The sequence below is a fragment of the Pelophylax lessonae genome, assembly GCF_965119305.1.
Source record: "Pelophylax lessonae genome assembly, chromosome: 1".
In the NCBI taxonomy this organism is placed as follows: domain Eukaryota; kingdom Metazoa; phylum Chordata; class Amphibia; order Anura; family Ranidae; genus Pelophylax; species Pelophylax lessonae.
Genome location: NC_138768.1, coordinates 377242920 through 377262800, shown reverse-complemented (window position 1 = coordinate 377262800; position 19881 = coordinate 377242920). Strand labels below are relative to the sequence as shown.

The window sequence follows — 19881 nt, the reverse complement described above, 5'->3', positions numbered from 1 at the left end:
ATTTTACCTTTTATTTTTACACTGTCCCTTTAAAAAAAAAAAAAAAACATTTTTTGATCACTTTTATACCAATTACAAGCAATGTAAACATCCCTTGTAATATAAATAAGCAGGGCAGGTCCTCTTTAATGTGAGATCTCGGGTCAAAAAAGACCTCAGATCTCACATCTACACTTAAAAGCAAAAAAAAAAAAAATGTAATTTCTCTTTTGTTCATTGACGGACACAGCTCAAGAATCTTCTTGACCATTGGGTTATGCTGCCCCCTACAGGAGTAGGACACTAGACAAGAAAAAACTTTACCACGCCTAGGGGGCAGTCCCAGGGGATATACTCCCCACTCCCTGCTATAGGCACTCAGTTTTTTTCTGCCTAGTCAGGAGTAAGGACCTAGTTTCTTGCTGGGATCTCTGGTCCTAGCATTTTTTCTTTTTTAAACAGAATTTTTTTCCTATTTCATTATTTTCTGTTCCTGTGAGAACTGCAATCAACTGCTGGACTGGGCGACAGACTGGATATTCTAGATCCTTAGGGTCTCCCAAGTCCGGCCAGCGAGTGCGTGCAGGCCTCAGCTCTGCACTAGGTCGGTCGTGACATAGCCCCACTGGACAGTGGCTGGCCTGCGAGTTAAATGTCTTGCGAGGACGCATACGACCTGGTCCCGGCCTGAGCCGCAGCACCCCCATTCTGATGGTGAGATGTTCTGTCTGGAGCGGTACCCACCCAGTTCCATGGTATGGTAAGTAAGTAGTGTCCCCCCTTTCCATGATGGCCTTTTGGGGTGCACGTGGGCCCCTCCCTGGGAAAGTCGGACCCCCGGGTTCCCCTCCTGTTCACACATTGCCCCCCATATGTCAGGGTCCACTGTGGACCACCCCCCATCTATCCACACCTAGCTCCCCCCTCCTTTCCCCCCAGGGGGTGGCCATACCTGTCCAGGTGTGTTTTGGGGATGTCGAGCGGGCGATGGGGGCCGGGGGCGTGCTGCTGATAGCCAATACTCGCGATTTTTGGGGGGAGTTGTCCTGGTGGGAGCTCCCACCGGGGGCCCCCCTTTACTGTCCAAATGTCCCTTGGGGTCCCCTGTGGGTCCCGGGAGCCACGTGGGTGCCTCATGGAGCCGCCATTTTGTTGTGGATGGCTAACTGTATATATCAATGGCCATGTTTGTGTAGTCCGGCAGCCATTTTCTTGTGGTTTCCCATTGAATAGAGCGGTGGACATGTTTTTTAAGCCTTAAAGGGGGTGATTGCAGCGGTGGACCTCTAGTGCTGACTCCTGGACTTCCTCTTTCTCTCTGATCACCGCATGGTGTGCAGCTTCTGGCGCTCTGCTCTGTGCCTGACCGGGGGTGGTGAGTTCCTGTGGGTGCCTTGCGGCTCTCCCTCTCTCTGCTATAGCAGTGGCTGGTTGTGCTGGGACCTGTGGTGCCACTAGTGCAGCGGGGGGGGGGTCACTTAGCAGTGTTTCTCATTTTATTACCTGTGTGATTTCCCTGGTTAACCATGGAGTCCCTCAAGCATATTTCACCACCTGACCCCCTCTCAGAGGCTGCGGCCCTTCTGGGTCCCAGTCCAACCTGTCTGCAATGACGGCGGCCCTGGAGTCCTTATAGTCTAAGGTTTATATGGTCCTGCATAAACGGACTAGCAAAAAGCGTTCACCTTCCTCCTCTGTCTCCTCAGATCCTGAGTCTGATCTGGCCACCACGGGCGTGAGTTGCCCTACTGGGTCTGCGTCTACGCACCCTGAGTGCTCTGATAGTGAGGATGATTCCTCGTCTACTACAGCCGCGCATGAAAAAGCGCTGGTGGATGCATTGATTGTATCGGTGCAGGAAAGTTTAAATATGGAGGATACGGCTGCGTTGGAGGCATCGGTCACCTTCGGTTCCCAAAAATCCTCAAAAGCGGCAAAGGTTTTTCCTTTTCCCGCCTAGTTTGACAAAATTGTCGCGAGTCAGTGGGGTTGCCCTAAACGCAATTTGGCAGTACCTAACTTTCTCTGGAAGGTATCCCTTTGAAGAGTTCCTGGTATAAAAGTGGACAGTCCCACCTGTGGTGGATTCTCAGGTTTCCAGGCTGAATAAATCCACTCAAATTCCGGTGGAGGAGTCCCCGGGTTTTAAAGACCCTTTTGATAGGAGAGCGGAGACCCTGGTCCTACACATGTTTACTATGGCTGGTTCAGTCCAGTTCAGCTGGTGTTCACCATTGCCTTGGTGTCCCAGACCTTAACGGAGTGGGCAGAATTTTTACGCCAGGATCTGGAGGGGGAACAGATTCCACTTGCCTTTGTGGAGCTGGCATACCAGTTGCTCCATGGATTGCAGTTTATTTGTGATGCCTCCCTGGATGCTGCTCCCTTAGTTTCTAGGCTGTCCGTGACAGCAGTGGTCCTTCGGCGCATGATATGGCTGAAATGCTGGTCTGCGGACCAAGCTTCCAAGAAGGCCTTATCGGATCTGCCCTTTGTGGGGGTTCACAACTTCGGGTCTTCCCTGTATGAAATCATTAGGGGCCTACAGGAGGGAAAAGTACCCTCCACCCACAGGCTTCCAGGGGCAAGGAGTCTAGTCGCAGACCTGGTCCTTTTTTCTCGGCTCACAATCGGCCTTTTCCTTCCTCGGATCTCAAGACCAAGGATCCAAATCCGTTAGGCCCACCACTGGAGCTTCCAAGAGGCCCTGGACTTGTAAGCCGAGAGAAGGTCCTTCCAGGCCTGCATAAAAGCCTTCTTTTGCCTGAAGGGGCACCCTCACCCGTATTTGGGTTGGGGGGACGACTTTGTTTCTTTCCGGACCTGTGGACCTCCCTGATTCAAGTCAGGTGGGTCCACGAGCTGATTCGGTCCGGCTACAAGATCGGGTTTTGGTCTTACCCTCCAGAGAAGTTTTTTTCCTTCCAACCTGCGTTTGTCCCCAGACCGCTTGCGTGGTCTCTTCAGGGCTACTGCAAGGGGTGATTGTAACGGTTCCACACTCGGAACGTTTTTGGTTGTTTTTATTCAAACCTTGTTACAGTTCCCAGGAAGGAAGGCAAGGTTTGTCCTATCCTGGACCTCAAAGCTCTAAACCGCTTTGTGCGGGTTCAAAAGTTCCAGATGGAGTCCATTCGTACAGTAGTGGCATCTCTTCATCAAGGGGATCTTCTGGTCTCTATCGATATCAAGGGCGCTTGCCTCCATATCCCGATATATGTTGGGCATCAGCGCTTCCTCCACTTTGCTGTGGGTGAGGAGCATTATCAATTTGGGGCGTTACCCTTTGGTCTCAATTCTGCTCCTCGGGTATTCACGAAAGTGTTGGCCGTGGTGTTAGCATTGTTGCGGTAGCGGGAGATTGCGGTACTTGGGTACGTGGACGATCTTCTACAAGCAGAGTCTCCGACTGCTCTAAAGAACAACCTGGATATCACTGTGCGAACTCTGCAGGAGTTCGGTTGGAGAGAGAGATTCTTGCCAAGTGGAACAAAAATCCACAATCTCTAGACAGTCTGATTCTGTTGAGTCGGGGTACGAGAGGGTCCCTGCTTTGGTGGCTTCGCTCTGTGGTGCTTCGGCAGGCATTCTGTCTGGGTGGGGAGGTGTCCTGGGCACGGACTGTGCTCAGGGGTTTGAACTCTGGAGGAGTCCAGACTATCGATCATTATACTGGAGCTTCGGGCGATCTGACTTTGTCTGGCCCATTGGATGGTTCGTCTTCAGGGGTGCCCAGTACAGATTCAGTCAGACAATGCCACAGGCCGTGGCATATGTCAATCACCAAGGAGGAACAAAAGTGTCCTAGCAGCTTGGGAAGTAGCTGGCATTCTAAGGTGGGCAGAATGTTTCGTTCCAGCCCTCTGCTTTGCATATCCCAGGGGTGGAAAATTGTCAGGCGGATTACAACAGTTGACCGGCCTTTGACCAGGGGGAATAGTTGCTTCATCCGGAGGTGTTTCATCAGCTGTGTCTCGGTGGAGAACACCCGAGTTGGACCTGTTGACCTCTCGTCTCAACAGGAAGGTGCAGAGGTTTGTGGCGAGGTCTCGGGATCCTCTGGCTAATGCCACAGACACAGTGCTGGCTCCCTGGGGCCAGTATCATCTGATATAAGCTTTTCCCCCTCTAAAACCTCTGCTGAGACTTCTGTAAAGGATCAAGGCAGAAGGAATTCCGGTCATCCTAGTGGCCCCAGACTGGCCTCGACGGTCTTGATGCACTGATCTAGTACGGCTGGCCGCCGATGTCCTTTGGAGACTCCCTCTCAGAGAAGACCTATTGGCTCAAGGGCCGATCTTCCATCCTGCTTTACAGTCACTGGCTTTAACTGCTTGGCTGTTGAAAGCCAGATGCTGAAGGATAAGGGGTTGTCTGCTTCGGTGATCCCCACGCTGTTAAAAGCTAGAAAATCTACCTCTAGGAAGATATCATCGCGTCTTGAAGTTGTACATTTTGTGGTGTGAATCTCTGGGGATTTCCCCCCATTCCTTTTCAGTCACTCGAATTTTGGTGTTCCTCCAAAGAGGTGTGGAACAGCGCCTGGCCTTGGGTACCACCAAGGGCCAGGTTTCGGCCTTGGCGAATTTCTTTCAACGACCTTTGGCTACGCATTCTTTGCTTCACACCTTTATTCAGGGGGTTAACCACTTGGCTCCCCCAGTGCGGTCTCCATTGCCCCCGTGGGGTCTCAACTTGGTACTGTCGGTTCTTCAGAAACCGTCTTTCGAAAATATTTGCTGTGTTTTTTTTCCCCAATCCTCATTCTTGACACTGCTTTGGCATGTCCCAATGGTCAAGAAGATTCTGGAGCTGTGTCCGTCAATGAACGAAAGAGAAAATTGGATTTTTGGCTTACCGTAAAATCCTTTTCTCTGATGTTCATTGATGGATACAGCACCCATCACTTGGGTTATTTTTCTTCTGACACTGCTTGAAACAAAACTGAGTGCCTATAGCAGCGAGGGGGAGTATATCTCCTGGGAATGCCCCATAGTGGCAGTAAAGTTTTTCCTGCCTAGTGTCCTACTGCTGTAGGGGGCAACATAACCCAATGGTCAAGAAGATTCTGGAGCTGTGTCTGTCATGAACATCAGATAAAAGGATTTTACGGTAAGACAAAAATCAAATTTTTTTTCAGCATGAAAAAAAAAATGGGCCCTTTAAGTCTTGCCCTCACTCTACTTCCTTCCTGGAACATGGACAGATCGGATTGTTTTCCCCGCTACCGATGGCTTCGGTAAGCGGGGAAAACGTCCGGGAAGTGGGGGGAGGGGGAAAACTCTCCTACCGCCTTTAAAATCGATTCTGTGATAAATCTGCCGCTAGGATCACTTTTATATAAAAGATGACCGCCCGTCCTGTAAGAAAACACTGGTATTTAACGTCAAAGTACCGACGTAAAACTGCGCCGAGGGGGTCCGAAAGTGGTTAATGTAAAAAATGCACCTTTGATGATTTGTATGGATTGTGTAAAATTCCACACAATTTACCTATTTTACTAGTGATCAGCAAAGGAGCATATGCCATTATATAATTATTAAAGTAGTTATAAAGTCAAAAAATGTCTTTCCTTATTGCATTCCCTGCATTAGGATAAAAAATATCTTTCTTTCTTTCTTTCTCTCCCCTTCCCACTCTCAATCTAGTGCTGTGCCTAACTGTTCTCTCCTTCTCTTCTCACATGACAGATTGCAAGCAACAAGAGCCATTGGCTTCTGCTGTTGTCAGTCCACTCCTGTGAGAAGGAATCAGGGGCAGGGTTGAACCACGCTGTGTGTGTGTCTATAGACGCACAAAGCTCAGCTCAAGAGCACACCCACATGTGTACTCCTATAGCCACATGGCTTGCTATGGGTGCACATCCTGAAGAGGAGGAGCGGAAATCGCCAGCGGGGGACCCCAGAAAGGGGTAAGTAAGGGGCCGCTCTGTACAATACTATTGAACAGAGCAGGTAAACCAGGCATGTCCAACCTGCGGCCCGGAACAGCAGGCAATGCGGCCCACTGCCCCCTGACAATTTTTTTTTTGCTGGGGAGGAAGGAAGTCAGGTCAGGGGCACGGTTACAGCAGCTTCCAACTAACGGTAGGCAGAGGTTGCCTCAAAGGGGAGGGGAGCATGTGCAGTGTTTCTGACTCCTACCACCATGACCACTTCAAATCACTGAAGTGACCATGGTGGTTAGAGTGTTCCTTTATTATCTCTCAGAAGAAGTAAACCTCTGTATACTGATTCCATTTCATTTGATCATCCTCTAGTTGTGTTAAATTAGTGCGGGGGGCGCGGGAAGGGCACGGAAGCATTATATTACTTATATACCTTAACTATATTATATATTTTATATGCGGCCCGAGAAAATTTCTCTACACTCAATGTGGCCCAGAGAAGCCAAAAGGTTGGACACCCATACTATAAACCTATTTTTTATTTTAGGAAAAAAAATCTTTACAACCACTTTAGGTAGATTCTTTAAATAAAACAAGATATTACAGTAATTTGACTATGAATTGACCAGACTGGTCTTTTAATTGTACAATAAGCATTGCTAATGTTGCATTTCCTACTGCAAAATAAGATAAAAGTAAGATCGTTCTTGTTTCAAACATTACCATGTTTGTAAACCCTTAGGCCCCTTTCACACCTGGCAGTCCGTCGGCGGACTCAGTTTTTCTCAGCGGGGGATTGATCCGCCGATCCCCTGCTGAGCAGGCGGATGGCAGCTCTGTCTCCGGGCTGTGTGTGGAGACAGAGTTGTCAGGTCCCCGCTGTTCTCTATGGGGGAATCAAATGAGAACGGACCGTCTGTCCATTCTCATCCGATCCCATCCGATCCGCTGGACAAATGGAAAATAGGGTTTCCATCCGTCCAGATTTGACGGATCGGATGTCAGCGGACATGTCTCCGCTGACATCCGATGCCGCATAGAGATGCATGGGGCATCCATTCAGATCCGCCAAAAAAACGGACAGGCGGATCTGAATGCCTGTGTGAAAGGGGACTTACTTATACCAAGAGAAGTGATTAGCATCAGGTAATACAAAGAGAAAAAAACAAATCCTCCTACAGGTTATAATTTGTGCCTGTTTATCCACAGCTCTCTCTCCTCTACAGTCTTCTAAAACACACATTTTACACAGCATCTCTCAGTTTTGAAAAGGAGGTGGTGGGGATCTGAAGTCTCAAACTGCAGAGCTCATTGAGAAGAACTTTGAACCCTGATTGGGGGGAAGGAACACACCCCTCCTCTCAGAACATGCACACTTGTAGCTGTTAGTCACAGGCTGTGTACTGTTGGGAAAAGCTGTCAGAAGTGACTCATGCAGATAGCAGAGAAACAAGGCAGCAGAGAGGAATCACAGTCAGTGCTTGGGAAAGAGATAAGTGCACAGTATAAAAGGATCTTCTTTGTTCATATTCCTTTTTTGAGGTTTACAACCACTTTAAGCAATAGTTTATTAAAAAGCAATTTTCTCCTCTGTTCATTGACGGACATAGCTCCTGATCTTCTTAACCATTGGGTTATACTGCCCCCTACAGGAGTAGGACACTAGGCAGAAAAAAAAAGTCTGGCTACGCCTATGGGCAGTCCCAGGGGGTATACTCCCTCTCTCTGCTATAGGTATTCAGTTTTTTTCTGCCTAGTCAGGAGTAAGGGCCTAGTTCTTTGCTGGGATCTATGGTCCTGGCAATTTTGTCTTTTTAGATATAATTTTTTTCTCAAGGATTTTTTCCTGTGAGATCTACAATCAGCTGCCAGACTGGGCGATGGGCTGAATAATCTAAATCCAGTGGTCACCCCAGCCTGCCCAGCGAGCATGCGCAGACCTCAGCTCCGCGCTAGGTCGGCCGCGACATAGCCCCACCAGACGGGGCTGGCCTGCGAGTTGAATGCCTCGCGAGGTCGCATACTCGGCCCGAGTCACAGCTTTCCTCCTGGCTGACAGCCCCCCCATTTCGATGGAGAGGAGGTTCTTTCTAAAGCGGTGCCCCCCTGGTTCCTGGTATAGTAAGTAACTGTCCCCTCTCTCCCCCTGGAGGGATTTGAGGTGGACGTGGGCCCCTCTATTGGATGGTCGGGCCCCTGGGTTCCCCTCCTTCCTGTTAGGCCCTCCCTCGTCGGTCTGGTGGTCGCTGTGGGCCATCTCGCCCCCCATCCACCCCACTTCACTGACGCTGGGGCTGTGGGGTGGCCTGGTCCACCGCCCAGGGTGGGGGCAGGGTGCTGTTCTGGCTGTGGGGGGGGGTGTACCTGGTGGGGGCTCATGCCAGGACCCCCCTTCCTGCCTGTGCTGTTTTCTGAGGCCCAGGGATCCCTCCTGGGTCCCTGGGAGCCATGTGGTGCTGCCGTTTTCTTGTAGCCTGTGTGCTTAATGCACGGTGGCCATGTTTGTGTAGTCCGACGGCCAATTTTCTGTGGTATGCCATTTAAAATAGCAGCGGCCATGACAGTGGAGCCCTCTGGGGGGTGATTCCGGTGGTGGGAGCCCCTCCTCATCTCCTTGTGCTGACTTCTGGATCTATTAATTTCCTGATCTCCGTTTGTGCAGTCCAGATTCTACTGGTAGCTACAGTGCCTGGTTTCTGTGGGGTGGTGAGTCTGGTGGGGGTCATCTATCTACTGAAGATCAATTGGTGATCTATGGCTGGCACCTGGGTGGGCTGCCAGAGCAGTAGGGGTTGTCCCTTAACAGTGTTTTACACTTTTTTGTGGGGTCCCCCTGGTGACTCCCCACCTGATCCCCTCTCTGAGGCTGCAGGACCCTCTGAGTCCCATCCATCCATCGATCCGCTGACGGCGGTCCTGGAGTCCTTGGTGTCCCAGGTGGAGTTGGCTTTTGGGCAACGGCCTATCAAAAAGCGCCTCCTGCCTTCGTCTGCCTCATCTGTTTCATCAGATCATGAATCTGATTCGGCCGCTGCGGACATGGGTCACCCTGCTGGGTCTGCGGCCTTACGCCCTGAATCCTCAAAAAGGTTCGCAATTGGGAGCAAAAAGGCGCTGGTGTACGCACTGATTGTAGCTGTGCGTGAGACCTTAAAGATGGAGGACGCAGCTGAAAATTTGGCATTCACAAGCCATCCAGAGCGGAAAAGGTGTTCCCTTTCTAAGCGTCCAAAGCGACCCCTTTGGGGTCCCTAGGCAATTTTGCTAGGCGATACCCCTTTGAGGAGTCACTTCATAAGAAGTGGGCTGTTCTACTGGTGTTGGACCTTCTGGTTTTCAGAATAAACAAGGCAACCATGATTCCCGTTGAAGAGTCTCTTTCCTTTAAGCACCCGGCTGACAGGAAAGCGGAGGCTGTGACCCGCAATATGTACATCCTGACTGGTTCAGCACTGAGGCTGATATTCACCATTGCCCTGGCGTCACAGACTCTGACTGAATGAGCTAGGCTTTTGCGCAGTTACCTGGGGGGGGAGTAGCTCCCCCCTGCCTTTGCTGAGCTGGGAGCTGGCGGCCCAGCTGGTCCAGGGGCTGCAGTTTATCTGTGATGTCTCTTTAAATGCGGCTCCCCTAGTGTCTCAGCTTTCTGTTTTGGCAGTTGTCCTTCGGCGTGTCTTTTGGCTACAATGCTGGTCTGTGGACCAGACTTCCAAAAAGGCCTTGACTGATCTTCCCTTTCAAGGAGATCGCCTGTTTGGTGCTACCCTGGATGACATCATTAAAGGTCTCACAGGGGTGAAGAGTACCTTTCTTTCGCAGGCTACTAAGGGCAAGGACCCTCGTCGTAGACATAGGCCCTCCTTCGCGGCTTATAAGAAATCTTTTCGGCCCTCAGGGGGTCAACTGACAAGGGATCGAAGCCCTTCAGGGTCTCCTCTGGAGGATCCAAACAAACTTGGTCTGCCATGTCAAGAGTGGACTTCTCCAGACCCGCAGACAAGGCCCCTTCAGCATGAAGGTGCGCCATCACCATACCTGGGGTGGGGGGATGTCTTCGCTGGCTCCCGGACCTGTTGACTCCCCTGGTACATGTCAGGAGGGTCACTGAGGTCATTCAGTCCAGCTATAAGATCAAGTTTACCTCCTAACCTTCCTGTAAAGTTCCTTCTAAAGTGTGACTGTCCCCAGTCCGCTTACAGGCTCTTTTTGGGGCGGTGCAAGACCTTTTACTCTAAGGGGTAATGGTCCCGGTTCTGACTTTGGAACATTTTCAGGAGTTTTACTTAAACCTGTTTACAGTCCCCTGGAAGGAAGGTGCGTCCAATTCTGGACCTCCAGGCGCTGAACTGCAGAAGTTCAGAATGGAGTCTGTTCGCATGGTGGTGGCTTCCCTTCATCAGGGGGATTTTTCTTGCCTCCATCGATATTAGGGACGCTTACCTTCACATTCCAATATGTGTCGGTCTCCAGCGCTTTCTCCGCTTTGCCGTGGGAGAGCAGCATTAGCAGTTTGTGGCGTTACCCTTTGGTCTCGCCTCTGCTCCTTGGGTCCTCACAAAAGTGTTGGCCCCGGTGCTAGTATTGTTACGCTAATGGGGGATCATGGTACTGGGCTACTTGGGTGGCCTCCTTCTCCGAGCGGAGTCTCCTACTGCTCTGGTGGAAAAACCTGGAAATCACCATATGACCTTGAGGGTGTTTGGCTGGATTTTGAATTTTCAGAATTCTGCTCTGGTTCCTTCCACAAAGCTGGACTATCTGGGTCTGACTCTTGACTCGACCTTAGCCAAATGCTACTTCCTCTGAACAAACTCCAGAAACTGCAGGCTGTAATTTGTCTCCTGCTGTCCAGCAGATGGTAATCCCTGCGGACTTGCATGCAGGTGCTGGGCCTGAGGGTGTTTACCTTCAAGGCGGTTCCGTTTGCACAGTTCCACACGAGGTCCCTGCGAGGGAGACTCTGGCCAAATGGGACAAGAATCCGCAGTCTCTGGACAATCAAAATCAGCTGAGTCGGAGAACGAAAGAGTGCCTGAAATGGTGGCTTCATTGTTCAGCGCTTCGGCTGGGCAAATCCTTCCTCCCCTTGTATTTAACAGTGGTCACCATGGATGCCATGGGGATGGAGAGTTTTCCTCGGCAAAATTTCTGCTCAGGGGGTCTGGACACTGGAAGAGTCCAGACTATCGATCTATCTCTTGGTACTCCGAGCAATCAGACTGTGCCTGGAACATTGGACGGATCGTATTCAGGGATGTCCAGTGCGCGTTCAATCGGACAATACCATGGCTGTGGCTTATGTCAATCACCAGGGGGGCACAAGAAGTGTCCTGGCGGTTCTGGGGGTAGCCGGCATTCTAAGGTGGACAGAAGGGTTTGTTCCAGTCCTCTCTGCCGTACAAATTCCTGGGGTGGAAAACTGGCAGGCGGATTACCTCAGTCGGCAGGTATTGGACCAAGGGGAGTGGTCCTTTCATCCAGAGGTGTTTCATCAGTTGTGTCTCCAGTGGGGCATTCCCGAAGTGGATCTTTTGGCCTCCCTGCCCTGAAAGTTGCAGAGGTATGTGGCTCGGTCTCTGGATCCTCTGAGGGACGCCACGGATGCGCTGGTGGCCCTGTGGGGTTAGTATCATCTGATTTATTCCTTCCCTCCTCTCAAGCTTCTGCCAAGACTTCTACGCAGGATCGAGGCAGAAGGAATTCCAGTCATCTTAGTGGCCCCAGGCTGGCCTCGCTAGGCTTGGTACGCTGATCTGGTGCGGCTGGTTGCCAATGTTTTTTAGAAGCTTCCTCTCAGGGAGGATCTGCTGTCCCAAGGACCAATCTTCCATCCTGCTTTACAGTTGCTTGGCTGTTGAATGCCAAGTGCTGATGATTAGAGGTTTGTCTGAGTTGGTGATTTCAATGCTGTTAAAAGCTAGGAAATCTACTTCTAGGAAGATCTACCATCGTACGTGGAAGACGTAAATTGCGTGGTGTGAGTCTCTTGGGGTTCATCCTTGCTCTATTTTCGGTGACTCAGATCTTGACCTTCCTTAAAAGGGGGGGAAGAGCAGAAACTGGCCTTGAGTACTTTCAAGGGTCAGGTGTCGGCTTTAGCTGTCTTCTTTCAACGCCCCTTGGCCACATACTGCTTGCTGCATACTTTTCTTCAGTTAGGCACTTGATCCCTCCAGTGCGGTCTCTGTTGCCTCTGTTGGGACCTCAATTTGGTGCTCTCAGTCCTCCAAAAGCCTCCTTTTGAGAATCTTCGGGAGATTCCCCTGCTTACGCTGTCCCAGAAGGTGGCCTTTTTTGGTGCCTTTCACCTCTGCGCGCAAGGTGTCGGAATTGGCAGAGTTACCCTTTCGTTCACCTTGCTTTGTGGTTTCCAGTGATAAGGTGGTTCTTCGCCCCTGTCCATCATTCCTTCCTCAGGTTGTCTCTGATTTTCATTTGAATGAAGACATTGTGTTGCCTTCCTTGTGTCCCAGGCCAAAAACATCCAAAGGAAATTTCTTTGCATGCCTTGGATGTGGTCCGGGCGATTATGTTGTACCTGGCAGCTACAGAGTCTTTTAGAAAGTCAGACTCACTATTTGTGCTTACGGATGGGCCTCGGAAAGGGTTGTCTGCTTCCTTTGCAACCATTTCCAGATGGATCAGACAGACGGTGATTCAGGCCTATGCCATCAAGGGTCAGGTTCCTCCTTTCCTTGTCAAGACGCACTCTACTCGGGCGCTTAGTGCCTCTTGGGCCTTCCGTCATCGGTGACGCAGGCTTGCAAGGCGGCACACTTTCACAAAGTTCTATAAAGTGGATGCTTCCTTTGGCCACAAGGTTGTCCAGGCTGCTGTTTAGAGGACCAGGTCCTCTTTGAGGGTGTATTATTTTTTTCAGGTTGGCTCCAGTTGTTTTGGTTGAGCTCCTGTTTACCTGGTTGGCTATAGTTTAGCCTTGGCAATTTCTTTTTCGCTGTTCCCACCCCTCATGTTTAACACTGCTTTGGGACATCCCAATGGTTAAGAAGATCAGGAGCTGTGTCCATCAATAATCGAAAGAGAAAATACTTTCCACTTCCTACTCTACCTTAAAAACAATTTGACTGTAATATATTTGTCTGATATAGTCTGGTTGCCTACACTTTACCTCTGCTTTTTATTTCCTTAATTTTTTAATAATTCTGTCATTATTCAGGTCAGTTCATTATGTCTAGTAAAACTAGACTACAATACCTGGTCAATATTTAATATAGTAATTCAGAATCTACTGGTTTCTGGAAGTGTAATGTAATGGTGTGATGGTTTCTGACAGGAACAGGCTTCTTGGGTGTGCCAGTGTGATGATAATATGGTGCAGAGATTAGAAACAGACTTCAAGATGACTCTTCAGCAGCAAAGCACTTTGGAGCAGTGGGCTGCTTGGCTGGACAATGTGGTGACACAAGCATTGAAACCTTATGAAGGGAGGCCCAGCTTTCCAAAGGCAGCACGACAGTTCCTCCTAAAATGGTCATTTTACAGGTAAAATTTAATATACATATGTAATGTATGCTTTTTTAAGCTATATTGTTTTATATAGAAAACATTTTTTAAACATTATAAATAGTTCTGCTGTGGTATTACAAAAGCAGGCAAAAATAGAAAGTGAAAATCATACCTTAAGTGGTACCCTGCAACAGAGATATGCATTGTGCAAAATTCGCCTCCACAAGTTAGTTAAACGTTATAAATAATTCTGTTGCTGTGGTATTACAAAAACAGGCAAGAGGCAAAGTCAAAATCTCCCCCAAAGTGGTGCCCTACAACAGAGATGAGCATTGTGCAAAATTCATCTTCAAGTTATCAGAGTCTAGTGCTGTTCTGTGCTATTGCCCGCTATCTGCTAGTTACCAGTGAAGAGGTCTAGTGCTGTTTTGGGATATGTCCCTGGCTACCATGCTTTCCAATGCTTCCTAATAACAATGGTGGCTAAGGGGGAATCAACACCTCAGTTAGCAGGCTCCTGATCCAATAGTAGCATTGAGTTTTATTGATCCTTTCCTGTTTGTGTGCTGCCTTAAATTCATGCAGGGAAATATTCTGTATTTCTGCTTTAAAATAGGGCTCATAGACTTCTTGTCACTTCTTTGTACAAAGCATTATCCCTAAGTAACCCTAACTACGTGACCGCTAGGAATGTACTGAAGCCAGTCAGCCTTATTCCTGCTGTTGTGAAGGCAGTAATAGACAATCACTGCAATCAAGTAGTAACATTTAAGTAAAGCTCTCATTGAAATTCATAGAGTTCAGCAGGGACCTGACAAATTTCAATTGGCTTGTGGCGGTCCCTGGTTCTGCTGAAGGTATATGCTGAAAAACTGTTGTCGATCAAAGACTGCAGCTGATGATCATTGTTTTCTGAAAGCCGCAGGTGCCACTGTCAGAATACATTGTCCTGGCGTGGGGGTTTCTTCCATCCACTTCGCTTGTGTAGATGGAGGAATCGGTTTACTTCTTTTTTTCAGCCATATAGCCAGCTAACCATCTGTAGCCAGCTTTATAGCTTATGTAAGGATTTATCCAGGACAAAAACCTGTTTTCCTACCCTTCTAGTAAGCAAATACTTCTCCTCAAATTCAATCCAGCCACCAGGTTCAAAGCTCATACTTCCAGGTGTAGAGGAGCATGTAACTTACTTCATAAGCCAGCACTGGTCCCATTCAGCATGCAATAGCACTGTTGCAATGAGGAGAGACCATAGTCTAAGCTACAACTGAGTACATGATACAGGGTGGCATATTCTGCTATTAGTAGCCTAATGGAGCTTTGGGTGAGTGAAAGAAAGATGATCCTGTGATTCTGGGGAAGGTGGATTAAAGCATGGCATGCGGGGCAAAATAATGAGTTCACTTTAAGCTGTTAATCTAGCTCATAGCTTAGTAGGTTCCAGATCCGAATTTCTAGGTATCAGTTATAACTGTACAAATGTAGACCTTTCAAACAAAAACAAGTAAGGTCATAATAACATTTTACAGCAAAGCATTAAAATTATTTCTCAAAGTCTAGGCTACCATAATTAATTTGAACTTTTTTCCCCCAAAGATGCATTGAGATATTTATGCTCTTTCTTGTGTATTATGATCACTTCATAAATGAAGCAATACTGTATCATGTATTGTAATGAATGTATTGTGTATTATAGTTATAAAATTGTGTTTTCACATTGATAGTACTACACAAAGTGGCATACTAGTATTTAATGCTTAATATTTTTTTTTTTGTCATACAGTTCCATGGTTATTCGCGACCTAACCTTGCGCAGCGCTGCTAGCTTTGGCTCTTTCCATCTGATTCGCCTTCTCTATGATGAATACATGTTTTATTTAGTGGAACACCGGGTTGCCCAGGCAACTGGAGAATCACCAATAGCAGTCATGGGAGAGGTGAGTTTGTCAACACACATTTAACTGAACAGTTTATTAGTATTTCTTTGTTAGTAATGGTTATATACAATAAAAACCGTGAACTATATACAGTATCCACCTACATAATACTACTTTAGTAATTTATATGGCCAATGAAATAAACACAGCTTTTCTACTTACTTTGTATGTCAGTAGTACACTTAGTGTAAAGCTGTAAGTGAAGCTGACCTTAAACATTTAAGATGGTTATATAATGAAGTGCTTTGTCAGCATCCACTTCACGATTTGCAGACCACCCTTGTAAACTGGCATCTTTCATACTGTTTATTATTTTGAATTAGGTTGAATTGAATTGAATACATTTGAGATAGGTTTATGGTGACATGTTATTTTTGAAGTCATATAGAGCAATATTTTATTCGGTCATTTTGTAACTCCTTCAGCTACATGTGTATTGTGAGCTTTAGCTATTGAGCTCTGTGAACAATAGGCTGTTTACCGCAAAGGAGTTAAGCCTTGTAAACATGTTAAAATAAGACTTAAAGCAGAACTTCACCATAAAAGGGAAGTTCCGCTTTATATCCTCCTTCTCTCCACCTCTGCCTCGTTTGGCACATTATATTTCCTGCTCACTTACTTTTACAGATACAGTGGTTTCACCAGAAAGGAAGTAAGGGGATATGGGGGGAATCACCCCCCCCCCCCATTCCTGTCTGATAAAACCATTATCACTGAGACAGTGTGTGAAGGGAAATCTACCAAATTCCCAGGTATGCTTAACAACCCAACTGAGGTTCACATTCATATCCACTCTATAAAAAATAGTTGTTGGCTGGACATATACTTTACTTTCCATCTGCTGGCTTTTTTCTCATAATTCTTGAAATGTCATAAAAAAATAAAAAAGAGAGGAGAAATACATTTCCAGTAATGGACACTGCAAATATATTTATATGCATACATACATACATACTTACTGTGATCAAGGCAGTGGCTGAGTCTAGAGTCATATATATATTATATTTGCACAGATCTACAGATTGTTATCTATCTATAGTCTGACTAGAGTTTATGCAGGGCCAGATGGGAAATTATTTCAGGTCTATTATATCAGCCTATTGAGATAACCTTCACTCACTTCTCTCAAATCATAGACTGGTCAATACATTTTGTCACTTTATATGTAATATTTTGATCTCTATCATATGTACCTTGACTTTAGTGACAAAAGTTTGTGCAGCTAACTTTTTATTCTTTCAATTGGTCCCAAACCAATTTGCTCAGCTTGTTGTTAATTTTTTTTATCCTATAGTTCCAAAACCATCGTGTGCACCAAAAAACAAACACCAGCCTTATCACTGGTCAGCTGGTCAATGATAAAACTGCCGGATAATTTAGTCAGCTGTTTACTGTTTTTGGGTGATCACCCTCTTGTTTATTTTCTGTAAACGTTCCCATTTATTTTGGCCACATTTATGTGTGGGCAGTTAGACATAGATCTAAATACCCAGTACATGGGCAGTATAGCCAGAGAATATGATGTGTAGCTTAAGAATTTAGCAAATAACTTCAGATATTAGAAACTTGTAAATGAATGCAGCCCATTTTTATACAAAATATTATATATAAAAGTGTGAAATGAAAATATTTTTTGTTTACCTATTGTAGTTTGGTGACTTAACTGATGGATCTCCTGGTAATATGGAAAAAGGTAATTATCTACTTATCTCTTTTATGTCTTTAAATCGATCATTCTTTGTTCTTATTGTAACATCCTTTCCAAGCCATTTACAAATCCTGTGTTAAGTATTTGCATCTTCGTTACGTGATTGGTACCAAGATGTATTCATCAAAGTATTTTCAATTAACAACATCTGTGCTGCCTGGAAACCACAAATAAGAATAATACCAATCCAATGTGACAGAAAATGAGCTTGGTGGCTCATTCCTTGAAGGTTTAGGGCCACATTTCTGATAATGAAGTTGAAAATTTAGTAAGAACTGTTTTCTTAAAGAAGAAATCCTACTTCCATTTTAATTATTGTGTCCCTTTAACCCATCTTCCTCAGTGCTGCCTAAGCTAACTGCCAGATTGCTCCCCCTATGGCCGCCCTAACATGTAGCTAGCAAGGAGATGGCTGCTTTGACAGAAAGCACTTTCTGTTATCTTCAGGCACTGCTTGTCTGGAACCTTTAGCTGACATGCCCCTCTTCCCCCACATTTCTTGTGAGGACCTCGTCTCAAGCAATTGCTTGGTCACAGAGAAAAGTGCTGTCTGGTAAAGTAACAGTCTGTTTGCTAGCTGCATAGTTGTACAGCTATGGGGGGGCAGTCTGTGTTCACAGCTAGTCTTAGACAGCGCCTGGGAAATTAGGACAAACTACTACATGTGCTTTGTTCCCTGGGTAACAGAACACAATTGTTACAAATCAAAGTGAGATTTACTTTGTTAATGCTAAAAAGTACCAGCAGATAGATACACATTATAGAATGCAATTAATGAGATATCTGATCAGTCCCATATTCCTATGCAGCTGGACAAAAACCACAACATAAAGCCAAAGAACTATTATCAGTAAACGAATAGCAAGGAGTTCTGGAAGATGATGGTTTGGCCTCCACAAAGCCTTGATCTCAATATCATTGAGTCTGTCTGGGATTACATGACGAGACAGGTAGAATTGAGACAGCCTAAATGCACAGTTCTCCAAGATGTTTGGAACAAACCTACCTGCCAAGTTCCTTAAAATAACATTGCAAGTGTACGTAGGAGAACTGATGCTGTTTTAAAGGCAAAGGGGGTCACACAAAATACTGATTGGAATGTTTTTTCTTTATGTTTATGTCCTTTGTAAGTTGTTAGTTAATAAAAACGATTCATTTAATTTTTTTATATAGTTCTCGCTTTATAGCATTTTCTTTTCACAAGTGCCTAAAATGTTGCACAGTACTATATGTTTCACACCCTGTCAAAGAAACTCAAAGTAAGGTTAGATCCCCCAGCAGGGACATAGACGGACAGAAATAAAAACCTGGCAGAGTTTGTCACTGCCCTGCCTTTCCTTATACAAACTGAAAAGAAAGTTATGGTTGGTGTTGGGCTTTATTACTACCTTTGTTATTTTCTTTAAAGCCTAACTATGATCAAAATTTAAGATCATATATTAGTTTTGACAGTGTATTTAAATTTACTGCTAGAGTATTCCTATTAAACTGAATGGTTTTGAAGTTTGTAAAGTTTGCTAAGATCCCCACACATTTCTTTCTGTGGCATGTATGTCCTATAAGTTGGCACTGCTGTCACACATTTCACAGAGCAAGTCAGTACAGGAGTCACTGGTTGTAGGCAGCACAGTATCATGGAATATGTAGTCCTCAAAAAATGAAAGTAAACAGCAGTGGATAAGCTACAAAGCATGCATGGAATCTAGGATGCTATTACAGTGCTCATGTAATAAAATGAATGTGCATGCTGTGACAATACTGTTGCTCTTAGTAAATAAATATATGGTTTGACATATTTCTGTATTTTAATGGTTTTTTATTTGTGCAGATGAGGGAAGCGAAGTAGACAGTGAAATGGAAGAAGAAATGGATGACTGTGGAGAGCCCCCAGCAAAGAGGGAGAAGACTGAAATGGCTCAGGCATACCAGGTGGGCTGTATGCAGCCATCACTAGAGGGCAACGTCCAGCAGAGCCTGGTTTTGAACCAAATACACAGCGAGCACATTGTCACAAGCACTCAGACCATCAGACAGTGCAGTGCCACCGGGAATACCTATACTGCAGTCTAGTGATTATGAAAGATTTTCAAAAAGAAGTTTATAATATATGTATGATGGGCTTAAGAGTATGGCAGAAACACAGAATACGCCTGAAGGTCGACTGTTGTCAAATTTTCCTATTGTGACCTTAACTTTCTTTGTCAACCTTGCCCCAAGCACACTTTCCTCTACTTTTCTCAGTGTACAAACATGTTTTTCTTTGTGCTTGATGTTAACAATGTTGTTTTATATGATTTCTGGTTTTATTCATGTTATTGTTTCAAGCAGATTGTATCACAATTCCTATTTCCCTGACGTTCCACTGGAGTTGTTTTAATACTGGATTTTTTTTTTTATATCTATTTTACTGCTGAGTTGTATTGTAGTTATTTTATTAGTTGCACATCTTTTTAAGAAAATGCTGATCATTTACACTGGAGAAAAACGGTGCGGCAGCAGACGAATGACGCTAATTTGGGAACCCCCTTATCTATGTAAGATAAGATATTTATACCTATGGAGGTAAATATTTTGGCTGTTGTTCTGTTGTGTGAAGGGAGTATTCAAGCAACTTCTTTGTGCCCTACAAATCACTATCATGGCCTGCATAAAACAGTGCAGTATGCTAAAGTTGTGAAAAAAAAACGTATGCTTTTGTGTAACAGTGAACAACACAATCAACTTCCGTTAACTGTTTCCATCTGTTTTTAGGAAGATGCCTGTAAAGGCTGAGGGTCTCTTAGCAAGCATCTTTCTGTAACATTTATTCAGCTAAGTGCATCCTCAGCTACACTGTTAAGATACTACTGATTGTGCATTTGATTCTATTGCACAAATGCTATATGCTGTTAAACCAAGCTGAT

General features: G+C 45.9%; 1 protein-coding gene across 4 annotated transcripts in view; it reads left to right on the top strand.

The window, feature by feature from the left end:
• RFX3 (regulatory factor X3) overlaps nt 1–19648 on the top strand; it is a 518367-nt gene extending 498719 nt beyond the window's left edge. For all 4 annotated transcript variants that reach the window (XM_082243301.1, XM_082243299.1, XM_082243300.1 and 1 more), the window contains 4 exons: nt 13161–13369; nt 15117–15270; nt 16921–16963; nt 18807–19648. In XM_082243301.1, the coding sequence (XP_082099427.1) occupies nt 13161–13369; nt 15117–15270; nt 16921–16963; nt 18807–19048 (648 nt within the window). In that variant the 3' untranslated portion in view covers nt 19049–19648. The remainder of the gene's footprint in view (nt 1–13160; nt 13370–15116; nt 15271–16920; nt 16964–18806) is intronic.
• Nucleotides 19649–19881: the final 233 nt, after the last annotated feature.